This window comes from Pollicipes pollicipes, unplaced genomic scaffold (assembly GCF_011947565.3).
Source record: "Pollicipes pollicipes isolate AB1234 unplaced genomic scaffold, Ppol_2.1 Scaffold_3447;HRSCAF=4054_pilon_pilon_pilon, whole genome shotgun sequence".
NCBI lineage: Eukaryota > Metazoa > Arthropoda > Thecostraca > Pollicipedomorpha > Pollicipedidae > Pollicipes > Pollicipes pollicipes.
The window spans coordinates 5,129,080-5,144,830 of NW_023596297.1; the positions used below are offsets into that span (position 1 = coordinate 5,129,080).

General features: G+C 55.3%; 1 protein-coding gene across 1 annotated transcript in view; it reads left to right on the forward strand.

Annotated features, from left to right (window-relative positions):
- The window catches only part of LOC119091519 (uncharacterized), a 93,806-nt gene that overhangs the window by 17,047 nt on the left and 61,008 nt on the right, over positions 1-15,751 (forward strand). The window contains exon 2 of the mRNA XM_037214326.1: positions 13,443-13,494. Within this exon, the coding sequence (XP_037070221.1) occupies positions 13,443-13,494 (52 nt within the window). The remainder of the gene's footprint in view (positions 1-13,442; positions 13,495-15,751) is intronic.

The following is a 15,751-nucleotide window of genomic DNA, read 5'->3' on the forward strand; positions in this document are numbered from 1 at the left end:
TGCCTTCCCCTCCCCCGACGTGCGATCCCGCGGCGTTTTAGTGGCGCAACGCCCGCAACGCGCGGCAGGCGCCACTCCGGGCGAGCCCCAGGCGTCTCGTGCTGCCTCGGCTGCCGGCAGGGCGCGCGATCAATTCCAGGAACGGCTGAGTGGCGCGCTCGGAGATGGCGGCAGGCAGACTCGAGCAGCGCCGCAAAACTCGGCCAGTTGTGCGAGCCGTACCCGAGTGACACCGCCCCAGACCATGTTGCTCGCTCCGGCTGACCGCCGCCCGGGGATTCCGACCTGGCGGCGGTTAAACACCCTCGACGGAGGGATCACCTTTGCCAAGCACCGCCTGACTCATCTGAACGTGCCGCTGACGGCAGAGCTTTGCTACAGTTGTCCGTACTCATCTTGCACCCGCGACGCCTGCCGCTGCGAATGACTCTGCGAACGACGAGGAGAGCGTTGGCCGTTCTCAGGCGCAAATCAAAACATGCACGGTGTCTTCATAGTGCCTTGACTCTTGGTAGCAGCTCCAGACATACCATGCGCCGTTTGTTTCTGCAGCACACGGTTGCGCGCACTCAGATAAAGCTCTGCAGCGCGCACGGATCGCGAGATAGCGTGTCATTATGCCGGCCTCAGTCGGACGACGGTATCCCGTGTGGTCTGCGACGGTTGACTGCAAAATAACGCTCTCAGGTTTGCACAGATCGGCTCAGTGACGATTGTTCTCGTGCCAGTGAAGTCAACGCCGCGCGTGACTACTGGCGGATGCTGCGGCGGCCGGCCGGCGACACCCCGTCCGTCTCCGCCGCCCGGCGCTACCCCCCGCCGACTGAGCGGGCGTCACGTGACCCGGCGGTCGTGACCAGACCGTCTTCGGTCGGCGCAGTGACCTTCGACGGTGCAGTGACCTCTGATCGGTGCGGTGACGATGGACGAGCGCAGTGACCTCTTGCCAGTGCTGTAACCCCTGGCTACTGCAGTGACCTCTGACCAGTGCTGCAACCTTTGACCATCCCAGTGACCTTCGACTGCTGCAGCAACCTTTGACTGGGTTGTCCTATATTTTAGATAAATAATTATTTGTATGAGGTGTGACTTGTCGGGAGTATGGCCGACAACCATTTCGTTGAGCTTTGAGTGGAGCATCGACTTTCTAGGAAATAGAGCTAGTGATTTCTGATGACGGTACTGACCGATTGCGGGCTTTCGGTGGATGTAGTGTGAAAAGTGAATGCGTAGAGTGAATGTCCTGGTTCTGGAATGTCCCCATTCCAGAAGGCCAGCATGTGCCTAAGAGCAGGCGCCTAAATGAGGGGTGATTTGTAGCCGCCTCAGTGACCTCTGACCGGCGCAGTGACTTCTGGCCGGCGCAGCAACCCCAGGCCAGCGGGGCGCCTCGTGACGGCGGCGGCCGGTCGTGACGCCGCCGTTACAGTCCGTCACGGCCCGCCCCGGCCCGGCGCGGCCAGCGGAAGGCGTGAGCGCCTTTTTTTGGTGACGGTCGGCTGCTGACGGGTGGGTAATGTACGGGCCACGGCCGGAGGCAGAGGGGTCGCAGGGCCAGGGCCGCTCAGCCGCCGCATCGTCGTCAGAGGCTCGTCAACAAGGTACCCGGAGCCCGACCGAGCGAACCTCGCCAACAGTCCGAGGTGGTGGTTCTGCCGGGACCAGGCTACGCATCCGTGGTGACGAGGCTGAGGCTATCGCGGCCAGGGGCGTTCCATGATCAGTTGGAAGACTGTCGTCATTTTCGTGAGTCGGTTCGGGCAGAGGATTACATGGAGCCGTGTTTCACGGCGTTGATGGGCCTTGCCGTGACTATGCCCCCACCGTATGATACGAAGCCAGGTGGTGGACCACAAACACACAGACAATATCTTCCGTGCGCTGTGTACTCGGCCAAATATTCACACTGGAACGCCAGTCCACAGCCAACATGTAGCCAAAGCCGGCGTGCCACGAGCTGCTAACCTGACCACATACCCCGGGCCGTCGGAGACGACGCAGGAGCGCGCCAGTGCCGCTCGTTCCCCGACCACACTTACAACGCATGCCGGTCACGTTTACCGCCCAGTCCGGCACCGAGTGAACGGGCGCGTGGGCGTCGTGGAACGGTCGCGGCCGAGCGGCGGATGCTCCGGACACGCTGTTTGGAGCGCCGTGCATGCATAATGTGGTCCACTTTCTCGCGGGGGCGCCGAGGGCCGTGTCCGGTGCGCCTCGTCGGTCCGAGGTCGGCGGCGGCGGCGGCGGCGGCGGCGGCGGCGGCGCGAACCGCGCGGTCCGGTCGGGACACCCTGGGACGGGTGCGTGACGGGGGACAATCAGCCCTCGCGGCCGGGCGCGCCGCCGGCCGCGGCCGCTGATTGGTGCCTGCGGCCGCCGCGCGGGGCCGTCGAGGTCGGTCGGGCCGCCGCCGGGGTGATCAGAGCCACACGCACGGCTTGGGTGGGAATTGACGGCGCCTCCCTCCAGTACTGAGGCGCGAGACCCGTGGGGCGTTTCGTTGAACTGAGTAATGATATGCGTTCACCCTGTAGTGTCTGAGATGTTTTAAGATGGTGCTTCTGTCCAGTTTTTGTTCCAGCTTCCATCCCATTGCAGTTCGTCTTCATCTTTGGCAACTAATTAGTGCGAGTGAAATAACCCAATCCTCATCGTCTCGTCCTTCGCTATTTGCGCTTGGTCTGGTTTATTTTCGCATAGATGGCAGCGGTTAGCGCTGTAGAAACGCAATACTGGTTCCATCCACTGCTCAAGTCGGCTCTGTGCTGATTGGTAATGTCCTGGACACGGCATAAATAAAAGCCGAAAATTGACGTCAGTTGATCGTTCCATTCTGATCCCAACACGGTATTGCCAACTCGGTGTCTGTGGTCCATGTTGCAAATTGCAGTCGTATAGGTTTCAGGCACAGGCTACGTTTATGAACCAAAATGTTTTATCGGCAGGCATGCATGTTAGTTACGGATGAGAAACGGCCCCGGCAGCCAAAGCGCACATAAGTGCCAAATAACCATCGGGGTATGCTGATGACGCAATCTGTTGGCGGACACATGATATAGTTTAACTCGCACAAAGAGCATTAAAGCAGGTTTAACCAACGGAGTCAGAACCTCAGATCCGTTTCATGCTACATGCATGGAAGCTCAGTGCCACAAATGAAACATTCGCAGTGCATAAGTCACGGGTAATGTATGGTATAAGTAGTTCCGGAAACCTAAAAGAAAGGACCATTGTTATGGCAAAATCCGCTCCGCTCACCACATACTGAGTCATTCGGGCTTCGTCGCAGTGACATGCTGCCAGCCACATTTCAGCCAGCAGCCGAGATTCCCTGCTCCAGCGGTCTCATCTCGCCGGTCGATATTCTAACGTGAGCTCATCTTCCCAAGTGGCCATAAGTCACTTGCTCAGTGCGACGTGCTCCTTTGTTCAGCCACATCAGTTCCCTTGCTCGTCCGCCGGTTGTAATGCGCCGGTTGATGCGCCGTGGCCCACCTTTTCATGATCTGCCGCTAACACGATTGCTCGGCAGAGCTGTTTGTGGATTGGTTCAAGAATTAGTTGGACCGGATCAGGACATTTTCAGACACGACACGTGGATTGTGCGTGGCGTGGGTTTAAAACTGGCTAGCATAAATGATCGAAACGAGTTGGAAAGGCTATGCGTCAAGCCTTCAGGCAGTACAAGCGACCATGCGTGCCGAGTCTGACACTTGATCAGTTGAAAAACTCGTGAAAAAGACGATTTGCACCGGATTCAGAATTGATGAATGCCATCGGTCGAGATTCTGAAATATGATCCATAAAGAGCTTTATCGTTCGGTGCACATGTCAGCATTAGTTCAGCTCCCACCGACTGTGGCCTACCTGTTCACTCGCCGTTGCACACACGTTGATTTGCTTTATCACACTCGGTCATTCGCCGCAGGCCCCTATTCTTCCGCCACCGTTCGGCTGCTATAAATCCCATATTGCACTGCAGCGGAAGCATTTTGCATTGTTCCGTTTCTGGGCATTCGGTTGACATACTCAGGTAATTTTCCTCGTCTGACTAGTTGCCTGTCTTGAGCTACCATTCACTTCAGCCGAAACTCTTCTGGATGACGACTTGCGCTCCCGTCTTCTACCCACACTGAGTGACAACAAACTTCGCAGATTACGTTGTCGCAGTGTTGTCTCTGCCAGTTAGACCTGCGACGGCGAAGCTTGCTTTTCTCGTGCGCTGATTCGGTGCGCATTCGCGGCAGACCGCGACGGGCCGGGGCGTCACGGTCGGCTGGCTGACTGACGTAGCACCCCAGACCTCCGCCCAGCGGAGCCCATCAGCAGCCGCTGCACACAGACGTTCAGGGCGTGCAGTCGGCCTGGAGGCCACACCTCGGCGGAGCAGGTGAAAGTATCCACCTCCTTACCGAAAGCCGAACCCGGGCTGCTTGGGCGGGGGGGGGGGGAATTTGCTTGACAGCATTCACATGAACTGACGATTTTCATACACGCAATCCCGATCGTCCATGCCAACGAATTGTCAGAGTGACACATATTGTCAGAGTGCACATATTTTAAAGACAGCCTGGTTGCTGTAATGCACTTACCACAGAGAGACAGGGGAGTCCAGGTGCCTTTGCTGCACCATTTCCGTCCGTCTCGGCGCCAGCGCCAGAGCTTTTTTAATCGCAGTCTTCGCCGATGACATCCGCACCAGAGCCTGGTTTCTCACGCCGGAGCCGTCAGCGCAGCGTCGCCGCTCGGACCCGCGACCGCGACCGTTCACCAGGACCGCAGGCCCGGACGTGGCTTCCGGTCCGGGTCGGCCGAGGAGTGCATGGTGGCGTCGCCGTGCCGTGCAGGATGGCCAGTGCACCCTGCACCGTGCACGCGCCCCGGCGCCAGGCCGGCGGCATGGCCAGCCGGAGCAGCCTGCAATGGCGCGGCGCGACCAGGGCTGGAATGCCGTCTGCCGGAGCCTGTACACGCTCAGCACTGACCAAGCGTGAGGCGCCGGCGTGTATCAACTGCGCTAAAAGGCAAGCGGGCTAGACCAAGCGCGCCAGCCGAGTTGATATTGATACTGAGTGAAACTGCGAGCGCTCTACGGAGAGCCCAGTCTTCTGCAGGTGTGTCGATGAGCTGGCTGGGTTGCTGAAGGTTTCGGGCAGACTGCGATTCAGGGCAAGCAGGTGTCGGGTTGCCGCAAGAGGGCGCACAAGATAATCGGAAGGATGAGCTCCGGCCTCGGCAGGTTTCGGATTTCATGACATGCCCGTCTAGAAAGTGGCATCCAAAAACCCCGCCACAGCCATAGAGCATTTTTTTTTTGTTGACTTCTGGTGTTACCTTTTGGTGTGCAATGTGAAATGAACTTCCATTCCGTGTTACCCGATGCCCGAGCACCTACACTTACTAAGAGAGGGATATGCGCCTGGCCGCGGCCCGCTTTGTGAGCGTCTCTAGCTCTTAGCTGTCGCAAGGTTCCTAGCTTGTGACTAATCAGAACATTGCGGGAGCCCGATGACAAAGTGGCGATGGATTAACCGAATACATGGGTTAGATATTATTCGGAACGCAATTGCTCTAAGCAACGCTGCTTATTTTACGTCAATGACAAAACCTAGACAGAGCCCACGAGAACCACGAAAAGTGCATCGCGCTGTCGGTGACTCGAGAACAAAGCGTCCGCATCTGACGGTGCACACGTCCGCTCACAGACCGCTAGTTGCCGGAGGTCGCCGCCTGGAAGTCCGTGGTCACGCGGCATTGTGCTGGCTGTGACAGGCCCCGCGGGTGGCCGAGGCTGCGCGTGACCGGCCCTGGTGGTCCCGTGTCTCCGCCCGCCGCCCGAGGACCAATTGCCGCGCTGTTGTGACAGTCCGGCCTCTGCGTTTCTAAAGGACTCAGTTATTCCCGGGGACCACGCCCGCCAGGTCCGGTCCGCGCCTCTCGGGGACCATTCCGCAGGTCCGGTCCGCGCTTCTGTCGGGGACCATGCCCGCAGGTCCGGTCCGCGCAATTCTCGGGGACCATTCCGCAGGTCCGGTCCGGCGCTTCTCGGGTACCATTCCGCATCGGGTGTAAGAACCTTGTCATGTGACGCCTGAAGACCGGTATGTGATACATGAAGGTCATGTCCGCGTTCCGCGGTCTCAGCCGCGGGCGCGCGGGAAACACATGTTCAAAGGGACCTGGAGATCATGTCAGCGGCGCCAGGGAGCCAGCCCGTAGTGCCGGAGGTCTGATGACCATTTCCGTCACGCCTGACGGTCATATCCGTGGTGCCTGGATGCGCTGCAAGCCTTGATGTCTACGTTCAATGACTGCGGGATCATTCGGTAATATACCCGCGCAGCGTTCAATTACACTCCATCGGGCTCTAGAGGCTGGACAATGACATTTCAATCGCCTACCAGCATCACTCTTCGCCCCCATGGAGACGCTCAGACTAACGTGGTCACAGCCAGCCGCGAAGGTCAGCACATTCCGCTCCACCCAGCCGTAGCCGGCTTGTAGAACGGCGAAACTCGGAGGCGGCCTCGCAAATGTGCCAGTCATGACACCGAATCATCCATGGGAGCGGCCGCGCCGCCCGGACCGCCACAGAAGACGCTCTCCCGCTGCCGGCGGGGGGCTTCCGGCGGCCGTCTCAGAACACGGCGCGGTGCCGCGCTTGGGCCACGACCGTGCGCGAGCCGGGCCAGCCTGCCAGCGGCGGAGGACGGGCTGGGGCTGGGGGAGAGCCGGACATTCCGGGCGGCGCGCAGGGTGGTCCGGCCAGCGTTAACGCGTGGCTGACCGGGACGGCCCTCCGCGGGCCGAGAGGAACGGACCGGCGTGCGCTACCCGGCTCACCACTGCCGCTCCGGACATCACCGGCGCTCCAAACACCACTGGCGAGCGGGAGAGTGCCGGCACCCGGTGCCCGGGGCGCCGGTGGGACTCGAAAGCGATCTCAATAGTGACAGACTATGGGCAGCACTTGGTCCCGGGGTAAAGTGACCCTAGGGGCACTGGATGGACTTGAGATATCGGTAGGATCTGAGACAGGATGCGCGGTACTGCAGGATTGGGACGCCTGTCCTGACCGGTGCGCAGCCTGGACTTGTGCTGACTGCTGTGGCTGAAGACTGAGGTGGTAAACAATTGCTTACATTGCTATGCTGTGACGAAGAATGCGTTTTTGATTTGGCTGGAGTCAAGTGCAACTTTCGTCCCAAACATCACCCAAGGCAGGTTAAGTAGGGCATGAAGTCAAATTCAACATCTGTCGCCATCGGTGAAAGCAAAGCAATGAATGATCCTGTCAGACAGCCACATGTTATGTCTGGGTGTGATTAACCCCGAATTATTTGACCTTGTTCCTCGTCCTCATTCCAGTAAGTGTACCAGCCCGCTCGATTCCATGCATGTTCTCAGCAGAGAACTGGGTGGAGGCTCTATCTCTGGCTGGGTACGCCCAATCATAATTACCTGCTTCAATGATTTTCTCGTAATTTTAAATGCTGTCGCTCCATAGAAAGAGATAATTGCCTCAACACTAAAAAGACGTCGTTTCTGCCCACACAATTAGCCATAATTCCGTCGTGAACGAGCCGGGCTGGCCAGGCCCATTGCACTCCACACTCGGGGCGAGCCGTCCCACTCCGTGGACTGCGTCACCTCCGCACTCGGGGCGAGCCGTCCCACTCCGTGGACTGCGTCACTTCCGCTGGTCATAGTACGCCCAGGCCGGACACCCCGTGTTTACGAGTTGGGGAGACCAGCCCGCTAATGGCCCCAGCGTTTGCTACACGAGGAAATCCGCCTCTCTATCAGCATTTCGTGTTTACTTCAAGTTTTTGGTTATTTCGTATGCCACACTCATACAATAAGCCGGGCGAGTTCTCTCAATGTATAGTAGAAAAATGCATACCCCACATCAAACACTGGGAGCAACCAGACAAATGATAATCTGCCGTGAAAAGTGTAAGAACTGCACAACCTCTAGCACCGCATATAGTCCTTTGCCTCGTGTGACCTGTCACGGCTGATTCTGTAGCTGGTCCGAAATCGGTTGTGGCGGGCTTCTTGAGACAAAGGACTATTTGCGATGATACAAATTATGTAGTTCTTACACAGCGGCCCGGTCAACAGCCGTTCTGGTCTGACAGCAGGGGTCTGGCCCGGCCCGGTCGACAGCCGCTCTGATCCGACAACTGAGGTCCGGCCCAGCCCGGTCAACAGCCGCTCTGATCCGATGACAGGTCCGGCCCGGTCCGGTCGACAGCCGCTTTGGTCCGATGACAGAGGTCCGACCCAGCCCGGTCGATAGCCGCTCTGATTCAATGACAGAGATCCGGCCCGGCCTGCCGGCCCGATCGACAGCCGCTCCGATCCGATAACAGATGTCCGGCCCGGCCTGCCGGCCGGTCCGACAGCCGCTCTGATCCGATGACAGAGGTCCAGCCTGGCCCAGTCAACGAACCGCTTTGATCCGATGACAGAGGTCCGGCCCGGCCTGCCGGGCCGGTCGACAGCCGCTCTGATCCGATGACAGAGGTCCAGCCTGGCCCAGTCAACAGCCGCTTTGATCCGATGACAGAGGTCCAGCCTGGCCCAGTCCACAGCCGCTCTGATCCAATAACAGAGGTCCGGCCCAGCCCGTTCAACAGCCGCTCTGATCCGATGGCAAAGGTCGGCGAAGCGTCCGGCCCAGCCCGGTCGCATGACTGGCCGCTCCCAGCGTGACGTTTTTTTGGCCTGGCTGCCCTCGATTACACGGTCTGTGCGCGGGACCCCCGCACTGAGGTCGGCGTCTCACATGGCCGGTCCGTAGGGGAGCCGGCGTCTCCGCTTTCACTTAGGGGTGCCCCAGCCGTTACACGTGCGTCTCCCAGACGTCACTGTCCTTTTGTTAATACTTTCCCGTGCCCTTCTGCTCTTCTCCGGGAACGGTGCGGGTGATTCTCAGAATTGGAAAGGGTAGTGTCTGTAAGTGTTGTTGGGTGAGATTCACGGCTTTCATTTGAACTTCTCACAAGTCAAGATGGCGTCAGCTTAACAGCAGAAAATTTGTTTTGTCGCGTTAAACATTGTTTGCTTCGAAATTATGCTGCAGACATGCCACGGCTGCCTTCAAGTGATAGTGGATAACAGCTCAGGAATTCGGGGTAGAAGTGAGTAGCGCAGGTCGATGCCGTACCATTGATTCATATCCAGGGAACCATTAAATGACAAAACTAAGCAATACCACACAGACAATTGGAAATTAACGGTCTCGCCGCTTTATTGGAAATGGATTATCCCGCCACCTTATAAGAGTACCATCTGTGAACCATTACAAGCCCTAAACGAGAGCTCAACGGAGGTAATCTCTTCTCCGGTGTTTGCGTCCCGAACTCGGCCAACGTCTGATATTGGCTATGAATGCTGAGTCTGGATATGGACAACTCTTCTGGAGGGATTTTGTAATAGTTGGCTCAGCTCCGAGGTTAAGTTATGAGCTGGGAACTTGCGCTTAATAATATAGCCCGACTGAGAATATACTGAAGCCACTGGCTCAGTCCTCCTGGATCGCTGACTGTTATTGGAAGCACTCAATCATCTAAAACGCCCCTCGGCTTTTCGGCTCCGTAGCGTTTGATATGAGGTTCGATAATATTCCTTAGGAATGCTGTATTGCCCTTTGGGATTGAAACGTTTTTTCAGTGCGACGGATTTCCTAGAGACCTGACAGCAAATAAGCCGAGTTTGTCGACAACGTCTAAAAAACTGTGCTTACAAAGCTGACATTGACAACCAGCTTTTCACTTCCGAGCCTGGCGGCCATCCTTGGTCGAATGTGTGGGAGTTTTAATGGGAATCGGGGTAAATGCTCGGAGGCTTTCGGTAAAAACTGGCTGGACGGAACAAAAAGACAGCTAACATCTGCAGACGAAGAGGCTTCAGCTGAGCGTGCGCCTCGTATGATAAGCATAGTGTGTGGAATGACTGTCGCATGGGTTTAAAACATGTGATGCTCATGAGAGAACGAGAGAAAGACAGACAGAGGGATGAATAGAAACCTGGGCGAAGGATTGGGAAATAGAGACACAGATAGGTATATGAAGATAGGGGCATGCGTAGAACCAGAGAGAGAGAGAGAGAGAGAGAGAGAGAGAGAGAGAGAGAGAGAGAGAGAGAGAGAGAGAGAGGGAGTGGGGTGGTGTGGGCGTGGCGTGCGTGGGCGTGGGCGTGGGCGTGGGCGTGGGCGTGGGCGTGGGCGTGGGCGTGGGCGTTGGGCGTGGCGTAGGGCGTGGGCGTGGGCGTGGGCGTGGGCGGTGGGCGTGGGCGTGTGGGACGTGGGCGGTGGGCGTGGGCGTGGGCGTGGGCGTGGATGTGTGTGTGTGTGTGTGTGTGTGTATGTGTGTACTCGTCCAGTCCTCATGGGGCCATGTCGGTGGCAAATGTTTCTGCAGGGGTCTTTAATGAATAGAAAAATAAAGAACTGACCATTTAAACATATTTTTATGCCGTGATCAAAACTGATACGATATTTTTGATTAAAATCACGACCGATGACATTCAGAAACTTGGAAACTTCTCGTATCTATTTAAAACACTTCGTCACACTGTGAGCTATCTACGAAATCCTGACCCAACTCTGGGAGCGGCTTTTCGGAGACAGGCTGAGGAAAATCACAAGCTTTTCTAAGCGAAAGCATTGTGCACCAGTCATATACTGTACTTACCAATGGCCTGCTGGGATAAATCGTAACACAGTTTTCTGTATCGAGACTGATCACATCAGGGCTACTGATAATGTGCATAACCTCACGAGGCAGGAGCGGTAAAGGGAAAAGCTTGGACACTTAGCTAGGCGCATGAGCTAGCTAAGTGACACGGAAATAGTAAAGTCATACAGGTAGACACATTAAGAGCAGCCGACAGTTAAAGACATGTGCATGACACATACTGCCGCTGCATGAGAAGAGTCACACTAGCCGATGAGAGATGGTGGAGGTGCAAGGGCAAATCCTCGCGAATTATTTTATTTTTCCGGCTGCTGTCATCATGCATACCCGTATTGGAGATGTGATCTATGTTTGAGGGCTGTGTTCATGTGTGAGCAATGGTAAAGTAATTCAATTAAAGACTACAAATGCTCTGATTCCAAAGATGTTCAACTATTCTTCTGGCCATGCCTGAGTTTCCGCATAGCATTTCGACGTTTTATTGTATGCATACGACAAATGCAACGAAGGCGTAGTCGAATAGCCCATGTGAAATGTGCACATGCATTGTACTCCGGTTATTGGGTTGTAACCTGGATTCCCCCTGGCCCGAATTTTTTCATGGAAAATAATAATTAACATAATTGGCCCCTAATGTAGCAATCCCAGATCAGCCATCGACAAAAGTGATGGAAGCATCCTGACAATCTTCACTCTTTTGGGCAATACAAATCGTTGCGGGTTGATTATGCAAACACTTACGCATAAGAGTTAGTAAACTTTTTTCCGTTTTTATTGTGCCTGAATCAGCCAACAATGCTTGCAAAGGGTGCATTACTGGTGAAAACATAATTTCTGACTGTTTTCAGTATATCTGGGCAGCTTAGCAGTCAGCACGCTGGATTAAGGAACGATAAGTGGAGATGAACTATCCCTTACCCTCGCAAACTGCACATTCTTCAATACGTCACTGACCTTAAGTTGCCAGTGTACTTTGTATGCTACCATTTATGGGTGGCTTAACACGTTGTGAACTAGCGTGCCCTTTGAGAGCCATGATTCATTTGATGTTACGTGATACGTTTCTGCGCGGCTTTTCCCACCTGAAGGCGCCATACTTTCAATAATGTTTAAAACACCTTGCATGTCAACAGACAATGCACGTTACGGTAGTCATTCAGTGATAAAGGCTTAGCAGATTTCAAGATATTGGGTCAAATTGAGCCCGTGCGAAGCAGTGTGGAAGTTTGAAGTCAGCGACACAAATCAGCCAGTTCCCTACCGCGCACTGTTGCGCTTCTTCTGTTTTCGCTCCCGTAGGGGCTGGCGCAGGATGAGTGCGTGACAGCCGTAGGGGCTGGCTGGACGCGGGTTTGTGTTCCAGTTATGTCGTGGGCAGTCGCCCTGCAACGAAGGACACCCTCGTTAACTTCGCGCTACCAGTTACTTCAATCGGCTTCGTCGGGTCTACTCAACATGTTGACTCTGGTGCGGCGAGCAATGTTCGACATTACAAGCTTGGTCTAGTCATCCTAGACTGCGGAGCGTTTCCAGCTTTTCCTCTTGAATCACGTGAGTCGTGAAAACCCTGCTGCTCCTCTTTCTCTTTCCTTCAGATCCGTGTAATCTTTATATGCTGCGCACGACCGGACATTCAAATGTGACGTGCGTGCGCTGCGCTCACGCTGGCAGGGACTTTCTCGTGAGCACGGCTTGTCTAAACTCGGATGGACGTATTCGCTGGGGCATCCGCACTTAGCACGCCGGTTGTTTTAAATCCGCGGCGTGGCGGATGCTCCCGCGGGAGCATTCCCATACGCATCGCCCGGCCGCTGCGCGAAGCCTACCACCGCGCTCCTGTCCGCCGCGCACGCCCAGCCATTCACAGCCGCGAAGCGTGCACGCGTCTGCGTTTGTCTCACATATTCACGTCCGTCCGTAGGAGCGCTTGTATGGGTGCAAGGCGCCCGCGTGTTAAAGTGCAACTATCCCCAATTCTTTCACAGCCTGTGCCAGGGCTTGTTGCGTGAATGCATCTGATGAAGCACGCCCCCATCTGATGCAAAGAGGACTTTGCGACCGGCGATCGACTCTCAGGAGCTTAAAGAAGACCTGTTAATTCATCCGTGTACACACCATGACCCTTTCCCATCCCACCCCACCCCCATCTCCCGGAGCCGGCAGTCGTTCCGCCCGTTTCCCAAGACTGTGTCGGCCGCCGCTGACCCGTGCGCGACCTTGCCGCTGCCGGGCCGCCCAGCGCCGGCCGCGGCCCGGGCGCGCTGCGGTCAGAGGGCCCGGCTCGCACCACATCCGATTGGGTGGGCCCGCATTCCGGGCCGGGTTTATAGCCGCGTCGGCCGCCGCCGCGCCGGCCGGGTGGCAGTCGGACCGTTCGTGACTGCACCGAGCGCCGGAACGGGCTCGGCCGGCGTGACGCTCGCGATCCGCGTGCTGGTCTTCGTCCGAGCGGCAGCGAGGCTCGCTGACTGACCTGACGCCATCGGCGGCGCCGCGCCGGAGACGAGGTGGAGGCGGAAACTCATCCGATTCCGACGGCTGACGTCAGTGACTACGGTCGGCATGGCGCTGTCCGGTTAGATCTGATACGGTGCTGTGTTGACATTGGGGTAATACGGTGACGGCTGACGTCAGTGACTACGGTCGGCATGGCCCTGTCCGGTTTGATCTGATACGGTGCTGTGTTGACATCGTGGTAATTTTGAATGGGTGGCTGATGCGAATCTCTCCTTGTTACAGAGCGCAACACGATCCGGGGAAGATAACGGCCGGTGCGATGGAAGCTAAGAAGGTGAGCAATGCAAAATATTATGTCAAATGGTCAGTGTCTGCCTTCGCAGAAAATATGAAGCACTCGCAGTTAGCTGTGTTATTCATCTATCGACAATCATGGCAAGAAGAACGTAGACTTAGTCGATATCGTGATGAATGAAGACCGTGCCGGGGTGGTGAAGAAGACTGGTGCCACCACTCCTTGTTTAACAAAGTTGATCCCTCGTTGCAGCCAGAGGGAGAGAGAGAGAGAGAGAGAGAGAGAGAGAGAGAGAGAGAGAGAGAGAGAGAGAGAGAGAGAGAGAGAGAGAGAGAGATGAGAGAGAGAGAGAGAGAGAGAGAGAGAGAGAGAGAGAGAGAGAGAGAGAGAGAGAGAGAGAGAGAGAGAGAGAGAGAGAGAGAGAGAAAGAGACAGACAGACAGACAGGGACAGGGACAGGGACAGGGACAGGGACAGGGACAGGGACAGGGACAGGGACAGGGACAGGGACAGGGACAGGGACAGGGAGAAAAAAAGAGCTAGTGAAATTTTGCATTACGACTGACTTAAGGGTCCTGGATGTTTGCTGTTGTGCCTACGTATGTTTTTAGCTCCCGTCCTTACTACCATCGACAGCCTGTAGCTGGTTATTTGAGACATAACTGTCTTGACAGTTTCACTTGACATAAAAGTATCATTCAGTGTTCTTCCTTCCACTTCACTGCGATTGCGCTGCAAAACAAGACCAAAAGACACGGCACCAATATGTCCACCCGCGTTAACAACAAATTACGCTCCGACCCTATCATAAAGTTGCAGTGAGGTAGCCGCCTCCTCAACTTATTTGCGAGCCGTTCCGCCGCTCCTTGCTTCACTGGCTCGCCGTGGGCTTCCGTCACGCGTACGTCTTCCCTGGGCGCGGCTCGTTCGGCGCCGGAGCCGATTCGTTAGCCGCCTGGGCCGTGGGCGAATGGCAGTCGTTGCCGAACAGAGTCGGCTCTCCGTTCGCCGACCGCCTCGGCCGGAGTCCATTTCGCCGGAGAACCAGGCCGGGCCGAGCAACGCCGCAGCCAGACCGGAAATCCAGTGTCCCATGACCAAGGTCACGTAGACCTGTGAATGTGTAGTGATCATGCAGGCCTATGTCACGTAATGGATTTGACTGAGGACTGTTTGCATAGCGTGATGACGTCATTACCCCGTCGCACCGTCGCTTTCACCAAGAACCCCGCGGAGGTGTCGTTCCACATACATTGAAGAAGGGGGAGGGGAACGGTCATCAATTGTTAATCGCAGCCCCGCAGTGCTGCTCTGAGCCCCTAGCAAGGTTTTGGTAAGATTCACCCCTTTTGTATAGACAACGACTGAAATGCCTAACCTTTTCAATAACGGGCTGTGGTACATATAGTGTCCATCGTTGCATACTGCCTCTTGATACATTGAATATCGAAGCTGTGAAGAAGGTTTCACAACATAAAGTTTGTTTCTTATTGTTTTCTTTTCACCATTTAACAATAAAACATGTGACAAAAGATGTCACCATCTTCCGGCTACCTGCATTATAATCTGTGCATTGTTTGGAAGTTCTGATGAAAAAGTAAGACATTGCGTTGGCCGTATCTAGGTTCCTATTTATTCTGAAGTCCTTCTGAAGCATAAGACCTGGTAAAAACCTTTCCTTTTTTGAATTACACATTGCAAAATAAGACCGCGTAATTTGTTCAAGGTTATTTGTGACCCGATCCATCAAACAGGCCCTGAGACCGCAGAGGGGTAGTCGAAAGAGCATTTTCAGACCTTTGTCTGGGGATCGCATGTAAACAGCGGGAATGACCTGTTTCATTTTATGAATTTATTCCATTTTAACGATGCACGCCTTTGAGCCACGCGAATTGCTTAGCATGCCGATGGAAATTTGCAAATGCAAGCCTAAAGGTCTTTGCTGCTGACATGGATGAGTTTTGACTTGGTAAGACTACTGGTTTAGTTAATTGACTGACTGACTACTGGTTTAGTTAATTCATCCGGCAAACGCTGGTTACTGTTGTTACCAAAGCTCTTAAAAATGCATCTTATCATTGTGTGACGGTGTCGTTTACCCAGCACCACTGTGCTCATTTTAAGACCGATTTGTGCCAGCGCCATAATTCCCTTTGATGAAAACCAGGAGCTCAAGGCATTTGTCCCTCACTTCACGATATACTATAACCGTAACGTCGTGGATGAATCCAGGCCCCGCGGGGGCACCGGCTTCGGCCGGTGTAGGGGACTAGCGCCCCCTCGGGTCCCGGCTCCG